This window comes from Bombina bombina, chromosome 8, assembly GCF_027579735.1.
Source record: "Bombina bombina isolate aBomBom1 chromosome 8, aBomBom1.pri, whole genome shotgun sequence".
Lineage (NCBI taxonomy): Eukaryota > Metazoa > Chordata > Amphibia > Anura > Bombinatoridae > Bombina > Bombina bombina.
The window spans coordinates 239,074,562-239,086,319 of NC_069506.1; the positions used below are offsets into that span (position 1 = coordinate 239,074,562).

Consider the following 11,758-nt stretch of genomic DNA (forward strand, 5'->3'; position numbering starts at 1 on the left):
TTTACGCCCTCTGGTGGTGAAAAACTGTCAAAAATTTTTCAGATTAGAGGCGACCTTCAAGGTCTAAGAAATTAGCATATGAACCTCCTAGGTTTAGCTTTCAACTAAGAATACCAAGATAATAAAGCAAAATTTGCATGCTCTATTTAAATCATGAAAGAAATTCATCTTTTATTAGGTGCCTAATATAGGGCACTTCATTGCTTTTTAAACTGGCTGCATGTTCTCAATGCTTTGCAAACATACGCCTAGATTACGAGTTCTGCGTTAGCCTTAAAAAGCAGCGTTGCGAGGTCCCAACACTGCTTTTTAACGCCCGCTGGTATTACGAGTCAATTGCGTATCCTATCTTTTTAATGGGATTTGCCTCACATAGTATTACAAGTCTTGGAAGAAGTGAGCGGTAGACCCTCTACCTCCAAAACTGCTACAGCATTTAAAAGTCAGTAGTTAAGAGTTTTATGGGCTAATGCCGGAACATAAAACTCTTAAAGACATCCAGCGGCACCATCTTAAAGACATCCAAGATGGCGTCCTTCGAATTCCGATTGGCTGATAGGATTCTATCAGCCAATCGGAATTAAGGTAGGAAAAATCCTATTTGCTGATGCTATAAGCCAATCGGATTGAAGTTTAATCTGATTGGCTGATCCAATCAGCCAATAGGTTTGAGCTCCGCTCCGGAAGGATGAAGAAAGAAGATGCCGCTTGGATGAAGACTTCTTCCGGTCTGGATGTCCTCTTCTGACCGGATAGGATGAAGACTTTGGACCCTCTGGAGGACCTCTTTTTGCCAGATTGGATGAAGACTTCGGCCCTGCTGGGTGAGGACGGCTCAAGGTAGGGTGATCTTCAGGGGGTTAGTGTTAGTTTTTTTTAAGGGGGGATTGAGTGGGTTTTAGAGTAGGGGTATGTGGGTGGTGGGTTGTAATGTTGGGGGGTATTGTATTTTTCTTTACAGGTAAAAGAGCTGATTACTTTGGGGCAATTCCCTGCAAAAGGCCCTTTTAACGGCTATTTGTAATTTATTATAGGGTATGGAATTTTATTATTTTGGGGGGCTTTTTTATTTTATTAGGGGGATTAGATTAGGTGTAATTATTTTAAAAAATTTTAATTTAGTTTTTATTTTTCGTAATTTAGTTTATTTAATTTAATTGTAATTAGTTTAATTTAATTTAGGTAATTAATTTATTCATAGAGTAGTGTTAGGTGTAATTGTAAATTAGGTTAGGGTTTATTTTACATGTATATTTGTATTTATTTTAGCTAGGTAGTTATTAAATAGTTAATAACTATTTAATAACTATTCTACCTAGTTAAAATAAATAAAAAGTTGCATGAAAAATAAAAATAAATCCTAAAATAGCTATAATGTAACTATTAGTTATATTGTAGCTATATTAGGGTTTATTTTATAGGTAAGTATTTAGTTTTAAATAGAATAAATTTATTTAATTATAGTAATTTTATTTGGATTTATTTAAATAATATTTAGCTTAGGGGGGTGTTAGGGTTTGGGTTAGAATTAGGTTTAGGGGTTAATACATTTAGTTATAGTGGCGGCAACGTTGGCGGCGGCAGATTAGGGGTTAATAAATTTAATATAGTTGCGGCGACATTGGGGGTGACAGATTAGGGGTTAATAAATAAAATTTAGGTGTCGGCGATGTTAGGGGCAGCAGATTAGGGGTTCATAGGTATAACGTAGGTGGCGGCGGTGTCCGGAGCTGCAGATTAGGGGTTAATAGTATAATGCCGGTGGCTACGATGTCGGGAGCGGCAGATTAGGGGTTAATAAGTGTTAGTTTAGGGGTGTTTAGACTCGGGGTTCATGTTAGGGTGTTAGGTGTAGACATAAAAGGTATTTCCCCTTAGGAAACAATGGGGCTGCGTTAGAAGCTGGACGCTGCTTTTTTGCAGGTGTTAATTTTTTTTCCAGCCGTCTCAGCCCCATTGTTTCCTATGGGGAAATCGTGCATGAGCGCGTTTTAGCCAGCTTACCGCTACCGTAAGCAATATTACAGTGAGAAGTGGAGCTAAATTTGCTCAACGCTCACTTTTCTGAAGCTAACGCAGCCATTCAGAAAACTTGTAATACCAGCGTTGTTTAACGTGAGCGCTGGAAAAAAAAGGCTTGTTAGCAACGCAAGTCTTTACTGACAAAACTCGTAATCTAGCCGATAGGGTCTTGTACCTCTGCAAATGACTTACTGTGTTGTCTGTGTTTATTCAATGTATATCTGTGTTGTTCCTCAATGGAAGTTTGTTTATATTAAAGTATATATTTTTGTTGCCATGAATTGTCATGTGATATACAAGTTTTATCCTATTAATATAACCACATATATTTATTTTGAATGCAGGAAAGCAAGCAACATGGAGTCTTCTATATACCCAAATAAAATGAACACTAACAGCACCGGGAACTTTTCCAAGAAAGAAGATTTCTCAATTGCAGAATTACTGTCTGATATTTACCACCTTAAAAAGATAGTGTTTGTCATATTTTACATCATCATTTTCATCATGGGCATAATTGGAAATAGTCTGGTTATCTGGATTGCTGGTTTTAAGATGAAGACAGTCAGCGCTGTTTGGTTTCTCAACCTGGCCATAGCTGACTTTATATTTGATGCCTTTCTTCCGCTCCAGATAATATCAATGATTATGGATGGTCATTGGCCCTATGGGGCATTTTTATGTAAAGTTTACTTTACTGAACAGTTGCTCAACATGTTTGCTAGTATATCATTTTTAACTGTCATCAGTATTGATCGCTTTGTGTCTATTGTGTGGCCTTTTTGGGCCAGAATACATAGGACATACAGATTAGCCAGTACAATTTCAATATTTATTTGGATCTTATCTCTCATCATAAGTATCCCAAACTTTTTAATTTATGATGTTCCAACCCATGACTGGAATTTGTCTGTGTGTGACTATAACTATGAATATTCTCTTAAATCAGACATTTTTCTAGAAGCTTTTTTCTACACTAAATTTGTTCTAATGTGTGGCATTCCTTTTGTTTGTGTCATAGTGTGTAATATTCTTATTGCTTGCAAACTTTGCAGAATTAAAAGTCATAGAAAATCTCGACGACCTTTTAGGGTTATCACCATAGTCGTAGTCTGCTTCTTTATTTGCTGGTTTCCGTACCACTTTTGGTTACCTATAGCAGAAAATCTAAGTTTGAAATATATTGCTATTGTTGATATACTAACATCCACATTTGAATGTTTTGGCTCTTCTAACAGCTGTCTAAACCCCATCCTTTATTTTATCATTGGAAGACATTACAAAAAAAACTTTAAAAAGCCATTACTAGGTATATTGCAAAATGCCCTTAGTGAACACGCCTCGAGGGAACAAGATGACACCACTGAATCAACTGTTTAGCTAAATTTATTTCCCTGATATTGGGCTAGATTATAAGTGAAGCGCTATTTATTACTTCCGCTCACGCACTAGAACCACTAGAGCTAAGCTTTTGCGCACTGTGTACTGCGCATAGTGCAGGTTGCTATTGCGCTAACCTGACACATGTAGAAAAACTGAAGTTAGAATATCATGACTGTGTTAGCGTATCCCCCCATAAAATGGAGAGTGAAAATTGGCAAAAAAAAGAACACCCTTACTCGCGCTCAAAACAGATTGCTTTTTCTCAAGTACGCTAACAGGAAATGATTTCCCATTCCAATATTCTTCACAGATGTGTGTATGTAGATGAAGAATATGTTCTATTTATTCATAAATCCTTTTTTCTATAAGCATCTGATTTTTTTTATTTATGATTATTAATAGGGATAGATAGGTTAAAGCCCTTTGCATGACTTTTTTTCTAACACCTGAGCCCTTATATTTTTGAGCAATTATAACTGTTTAATGCAAATAAAAAAAGAAATATAACGTTTATGAGATGGTGTAACTGTACTTTTTAATGTATTCTTTATGTATTTTGTGCAACTTTTTACATGAGTGTTACAGTTAACCAAAGCTGAGGTCATGCTATGCTGACACTCGTTAAATTCAAATGCACGTGTTAACACATTTTCTTTCAATTTGTAATATTCACATTACTTCCGGCGCGTGCAAATACCCGCAATAAGCCCCTTACCACTCCACTCGCATTCTAGCCCATTACAGGCTAGATTTTAAGTGGGGGGCCGTATTTTACACTCCCGCTATAGTGCTAATTGCGCAAGAAATAAATTGTTTTTGCTTGGCGAGTTTCACTGGTATTATGAGATGAAAGTAAAATGTTATCGCTCTTGCGCTTACTTGACGAGCGCAAAAAGCTTACTTCTAGCACAATTACACTGTCACACAAACAATAACCTATTCCTAACCCATGGAAGTCAATGGAGAAAAAAAAAGTTGAAAAAAATCTAACACCTGATCCACACACAAACACGATCTCATATTTTCGTATGCATGTACCCAATCACATATTCTAATATGCGCATACCCGGTCGCATATTCTAATATGCCCAAACCCGACATGAAAATATGAATATTTCATAAATAAGTTTTTGCATGTTTTCTTCTACCTAATGGCAAAGAGCTCTAATGCATACATATGTATTTATGCGTTAATATGTGTATATATGTCTGTAAATACATAAATACATCTGTATATATATATATCATCTGGGGTTGCTGTGTTCCTTGTTCAGAGAGGAATTGCCTGGTATTTTGGCACTGGACTGACTGTAATAGGCGGGATCAGACTGATATGCTACAGGAAAGTTCTTCTCTGTGAAAGGCATTACTGGGCTAAAAGAAGCTGCACCCGGTGGTAAATCGCCATATAACAGGCTAACAGAGGTATTGAGCCGGTTGTTTGTTTCTGTGAGTGTGCTTCTCTCTGTGTGTATTTAGACTCCCTATGGGAAAAAGGGAAATCCAGACGTGGACTCCTTGCTCAGTGTGCTTAGAAGAATATGGCTACACCTCACTGACAAGGCCCAATGAAGGCCGAAACTATCGTCTGGGGTTGCTGTGTTCCTTGTTCAAAGAGGAATTGCCTGGTATTTCGGCGCTGGACAGACCGTAATAGGCGGGATCAGACTGATATACTACAGGAAAGTTCTTCTCTGTGAAAAGCATTACTGGGCTAAAAGAAGCTGCACCCAGGTGGTAAATCGCCATAGAACAGGGCCGGTTGTTTGTTCCTGTGAGTGTGCTTCTGTGTGTGTGTGTGTGTGTGTGTGTGTATATATATATATGTGTGTGTATATATATATATATATTTATATATATATATATATATATATATAGAGAGAGAGAGAGAGAGAGAGAGGGAGAGAGAGAGAGAGAGAGGGGGAGAGAGAGAGAAATATAGAAATAAGCACTCACTGGGCTTCAATCGACTGTGACAAAAAAATCCTTTACTGTGTGACGTTTTGGGACACAAACAGTCCCTTCCTCTGACAAACAACTTGTGTAAACTGCAAGCTTTTAAAGATCATTGTGTCTCTCCCCCTTTTTACTCACAGTCAATCACAGCTGTCCGTGTGCAAACCAATTTGTGACCTCATCGGTACATATAAAAACTACATGTGTAATTCATTATATAAAAGTGAATATATAAACAAATGTGACAATATCATATATTATGTGATGCCACTGGGCTGGTCAGCAGTGATCCACCAGTAAAGTACCGTAACGGAATGTAAATTTCATTGATATCGCAACTTCTAAAATCTACTCACTCTACGCAACCAATAGGGACCGCTTATGGGTAACACTCCCCAAGCATCTTACAATCAGGGCTTTAATGGTATGCCTAACATGGTTCCAACAACATCTTCCTTGTATGACGTGTTACTGACTTACCAACCAATGAGAACCTCTCAGTACTGACACACCAACATATTTGATGCAAGATCTGAACACTTATTATATATACAAAGACATCGAACCATCAAAAACGTGTGCAGCTCCGTTAGATACCCCACACTAGGACACCTTCAATACTTCAATCCGATCTGTGATTGTTGGCGGTCAGCGATATCTCTAAAGATGTCGTGCTTTGGCCACACTCATAGTGTGTATGGATAGAACATGTGTACTCCAAAAACAACAACAAAGGCGCACCATTAGCACAACGTGTATCAATAGAAGAGGGGGGAACAAGTCATCACCCAGAGCTATACCACCACGTAACATATATATCAAAAACAATGTAATCCCTTGCATATCTATATTAGAGCTAAGGAGATCGCTAAATGTGCCGGTGTCCGATGTTTTGAAAACACTAACCTAACAGAACCTAGCAAGGAGGCTATAAGTGAATAGCCTGGTTCAGTACTTGCACCCAATGGGGCAAAGAGCTAATAGTCCCTAATCATATTCTAATGGTAGATTACATATTACCAGTACCATGGAGAAATGAGCCAATAGTCTCTAATCATATTCTCAAAAATAGGCGTTATCTTACTGGAGGGTTGCATAATATGTGTCCATTGTCACTTAAAGAGGGTTTATTGTATTGTATTACCATACATACTACTTACCTACTCACCCTGATCAAAAAGTACTCTTAAAGATTTATTAAAGGTAAACCACCGATGACCAGCAAAGTGTCGAACATCAAAAGTGTAAACATGTGTAAAAACATAACAACATAGAAAATTAAAAACAATTAAAATCAAAACAATACATAAACCTTGCCAATGGTAATCATCCATATTAGCTCATGAGGTCTGGAGTGAAGTGTAAATTCACTATGTTATATAGTAAAGAAAAGTTATCTATAGGCTCATTTGTGCTAAATTTTAATACTACCAAGACTTCTATGGCTAAGGGGGAACACCCACACGACTAATGGAACGTTGACTCTCATGGATCAGAAAAACTGAGGATCATCACAACAGTCATGGCCACCCATGACCCCTACTAAGCGTGGACTCTCATATACATTAGTGTCCATATCAAGGCTCAATCCAGGTAGCATTCTCTAGTGTTAATGGTGAGCCTTTGTTTTTGTTTTTGCAGTACACATGTTCTATCCACGCCCACTATGGGCGTGGCCTAAGCCGGACATCTTTAGAGATAGCGCTGACCGCCAACAATCACAGATCGGATTGAAGTATTGAAGGTGTCCTAGTGTGGGGTATCTAACGGAGGTGCACACGTTTTTGATGGTTCAATGTCTTTGTATATATAATAAGTGATCAGATCTTGCATCGGATATGATGGTGTGTCAGTACTAAGAGGTTCTCATTGGTTGGTAAGTGAGTAACACGTCATACAAGGAAGCTGTTGTTGGGACCATGTTAGGCATACTATTAAAGCCCTGATTGTAAGATGCTTGGGGAGTGTTACCCATAAGCGGTCCCTATTGGTTGCGTAGCGTGAGTAGATTTTAGAAGTTACGATATCAATGAATTTTACATTCCGTTACAGTACTTTACTGGTGGATCACTGCTGACCAGCCGAGTGGCATCACATAATATATGATATTACATATGTAGTTTTTATAATATGTACCGATGAGGTCACAAATTGGTTTGCACACGGACAGCTATGATTGACTGTGAGTAAAAAGGGGGAGAGTCACAAAGATCTTTAAAAGCTTGCAGTTTACACAAGTTGTTTGTCAGAGGAAGATACTGTTTGTGTCCCGAAACGTCACGCAATAAAGGATATTTTTGTCACAGTCGACTGAAGCCCAGTGAGTGCTTATTTCTACATTTATATATATATATATATATATATATATATATATACACACACACACACACACACACACACAGAGAGAGAACTCTGAGATCGCAGTAATGATTCTAGGGTAAATCGCGTTTAAACTCACTTGATGTTGCTCAATTTGTAATATGAGCGCTATTTAACCTGTGCACAAACAGTTGTGAAAACACTTGCACAAACATTTACGCTCCCTATATTTCCTTTTAATCAGCCAATAGGATTGAGCTCGCATTCTATTGGCTGATTGGAACAGCCAATAGAATGCAAGCTCAATCTTATTGGCTGATTGGATCAGCCAATAGGATTTTTTCTACCTTAATTCCGATTGGCTGATAGAATTCTATCAGCCAATCGGAATTGAAGGAACGCCATCTTGGATGACGTCACTTAAATGTACCGTCATTTAGTGTTAGTCGTCGGATAGAAGAGGATGCTCCGTGTCGGATGCCTTGAAGATAGACCTGCTCCGGATGGATGAAGATAGAAGATGTCGCCTGGATGAAGACTTCTGCCTGTCTGGAGGTCCTCTTCTGCCCGGATCGGAAGAAGACTTCTGGCCATCTGGAGGACCTATTCTGCTCGGTTGGGTGAAGGCATCTCAAGGTAGGGTGATCTTCAATGGGTTAGTGTTAGGTTTTATTAAGAGGGGTTTGGGTGGGTTTTAGAGTAGGGTTGGGTGTGTGGGTAGTGGGTTGTAATGTTGGGGGGGGTATTGTCTTTTATTTTACAGGTAAAAGAGCTGACTACTTTGGGGCAATGCCCCGCAAAAGGCCCTTTTAAGGGCTATTTGTAATTTAGTATAGGGTAGGGATTTTTTTATTTTGGGGGGATTTTTTATTTTATTAGGGGGATTAGATTAGGTGTAATTATTTAAAAAAAAATTGTAATTATTTTATTATTTTCTGTAATTTAGTGGGGTTTTTTTGTACTTTAGTTTATTTTATTTAATTGTAATAATTGTAGTTAGTTTAGGTAATTAATTTAATTATAGTGTAGTGTTAGGTGTAATTGTAACTTAGGTTAGGGTTTATTTTACAGGTAAATTTGTACTTATTTTAACTAGGAAGTTATTAAATAGTAATAACTATTTAATAACTATTGTACCTAGTTAAAATAAATACAAACTTGCCTGTAAAATAAAAATAAATCCTAAGATAGCTACAATGTAACTGTAGTAGCTGAACGCTGCTTTTTTGCAGGTGTTAGGTTTTTCTTCAGCCGGCTCTGCCACATTGATTCCTATGGGGAAATTGTGCATGAGCACATTTAGCCAGCTTACCGCTACCATAAGCAGCGCTGGTATTGAGGTGAGATGTGGAGCTAAATTCTGCTCTACGCTCACCTTTTTGCAGTTAACGCCGGGTTTAAAAAAAAAAGTAATACCAGCATTATTTTAGGTGAGCGGTGAGGGAAAACTGTGCAATAGTCACATTTCCCCCCCAACATTAAAACCCACCACCCACACAACCAACCCTACTCTAAAACCCACCCAATACCCCCTTAAAAAAAACTAACACTAACCCCTTGAAGATCACCTTACCGGGAGATGCCTTCACCCAACTGGGCAGAAGTGGTCCTCCAGACGGGCAGAAGTCTTCATCCAACTGGGCAGAAGTGGTCCTCCAGACGGGCAGAAGTCTTCATCCAACAGGGCAGAAGTGGTCCTCCAGACGGGCAGAAGTCTTCATCCAGACGGCATCTTCTATCTTCATCCATCCGGCGCAGAGCGGGTCCATCTTCAAGACATCCAACGCGGAGCATCCTCTTTTTCCATGGCCGACGACTGAATGAAGGTTCCTTTAAATGACCTCATCCAAGATGGCGTCCCTTCAATTCCGATTGGCTGATAGAATTCAGCCAATCGGAATTAAGGTAGAAAAAAACCTATTGGCTGATGCAATCAGCCAATAGGATTGAAGTTCAATCCTATTGGCTTATCCAATCAGCCAATAGGATTGAGCTGGCATTCTATTGGCTGTTCCAATCAACCAATAGAATGCCAGTTCAATCCTATTGGCTGATTGGAACAGCCAATAGAATGCCAGCTCAATCCTATTGGTTTTATGGACCCTGTAAAAAGAAAATAAAGGTATTTTAATGATTACTTGGAGGCTGGATATCTACTTTCTTAAAGGTGTAGACTGTCCCTTTAAGAGTCTGAGCTAGTGAATCAATGTAGAGGACTCCCAATTTGTGAAGTTGTGGTCGTCATGGTTATTTTGCAGGTTCCTTCATTTATGTAATGCCTGCCTGTTATAGCTTCATACCTTTACCAAGTGTAAACCAACTGAAGCCCTGGCGCTGACATGCAATTTATACCTGCACTAGCATTGCCAACATGAATTTTTGTGTGGGCCATCAGAGAAATCTATTATCTAAGGTAAATTATGCACCTGTACTATCTGACATAAATGGACTATGACCTAGTGGACCACAGCAATGCAAACGATGGGGAGCAATAATACCACTTACTTAAAATTATACTGTTTGCAGTTTTGCTCTCAAAATGGTTAATTTATGTGGTGCAATTGGTGGTATAGAGTGTGCTGTACTACCATTTGCACCATAAAAATGAACCATTTTGAGAGCAAAAATCCTAACAGTATGAATTTTACGAAAGTGGTATTTCTGAGCTCCACTAGGCCATAGCCTTTAGGTCTCATGCTTATATTGTTTATGGTTGTATAATTCAATGGCAAGCTCTTGCAACTTTCACAAAGCTTAGAAAGTGCAGATTTAGACTTTCCAAAAATATTAGATATTGGATACATGGGGAAATACAAGATAAAGGAGTGTAAATTTAAGGATAATTGGATGGAAAAGAATACTTTGTGGTACAATTCAGTAAGTAATGATCTCATATTAGCAGCTTAACAACCTCACCAAGAACCCAATGAACTAAACCTTGCAATTTCAGATGTAGATTTTCTTACAGCCCCACACAGGGGCTGCCCTGATGGAATTATGGTAAGAAAGGGGCAGTCCCTGCGAGTGGTGAGATGTCATCTATTGAAAGTAATGGAGCCTGCTGGAAAGGGAAACTTTGCACCGTGGACCAAAGCTAGCAGGGAGCAGAGGGCGCACTTTAAAAAATAATTCCTGCAACCAATATAAATCACATGACACTGCTTTCTATGTATAGCATCTTATAATCGCCTATATTTTGTCTATTAGGGTTATTAGTGGTTGTCTATTAGGGTTATAAGTATTTTGAGTAATTTGAGAAAAGCTCACCACCTTTTAGTTGGAGAGAGAAAGAACTGTAAGATCTGCAGTGATAAAATCTTAACAGAATTACGCTGTGCGCCCATGGAACTCCCATATTCAGCCCAACGAAAAAAAACAAAAATACTTTGTAGCTTGTACATTTAATTACGAATTTCGTGCTTCTTTTGCACATCCAGTTAGTTAATTTGATTTATTAAAGTGTATTTTACATACACATTTTATTATTATTGATAAAATACGATTTTTGGTAAACTATTAAGTTATGATTTTTGATGCACTTTAAAGGGCCATGATACCCAAATGTTGAAACACTTGAAAGTGATGCAGCATAGCTGTAAAAAGCTGACTAGAAAATATCACCTGAACATCTCTATGTAAAAAAAAAAAGATATTTTACCTCAAAATGTCCTAAGTATTCAAACCCCATTGTAAAGGTGATATTTTCCTGTCAGCTTTTTACAGTTATGCTGCATCACTTTCAAGGGATTTAGCATATGAGTATTATGTCCCTTTAACAATACAATTTTTGTCTTGCTTATTTTTGTGTGAGTGGTGCAATTACTTATTTGGTATGATGCTTAAAATACAAACTTTACTGTCCACTTTTTATACGAAAATTCAGCTACCTTATTTAGACTCACCAGCCCAAATAGCTTTAGATAAGTAGTTCTCAAACTAAGTGGCCCGGTAAATTTTAGTCGGATGTGTCCAGCGCATTGTAGTATATATATATATATATATATATATATATATATATATATATATATATATATAGTCTGTTTAAAAAATACAAACCCCTAAGCTAAAGTTTCAAAAA

The 11,758-nt window shown here is 37.9% G+C and overlaps 1 protein-coding gene across 1 annotated transcript; it reads left to right on the forward strand.

The window, feature by feature from the left end:
• Window positions 1-2,529: 2,529 nt before the first annotated feature.
• LOC128638962 (N-formyl peptide receptor 3-like) lies at window positions 2,530-3,402 on the forward strand. Its single transcript, XM_053691104.1, has one exon. It carries the CDS (start codon window positions 2,530-2,532, stop codon window positions 3,400-3,402), a length of 873 nt encoding a protein of 290 aa, XP_053547079.1.
• Window positions 3,403-11,758: the final 8,356 nt, after the last annotated feature.

Bases quoted from the DNA above. Each gene is read 5' to 3' on its own strand.
- LOC128638962 (XM_053691104.1), top strand. From the start codon at position 2,530: ATGGGCATAATTGGAAATAGTCTGGTTATCTGGATTGCTGGTTTTAAG.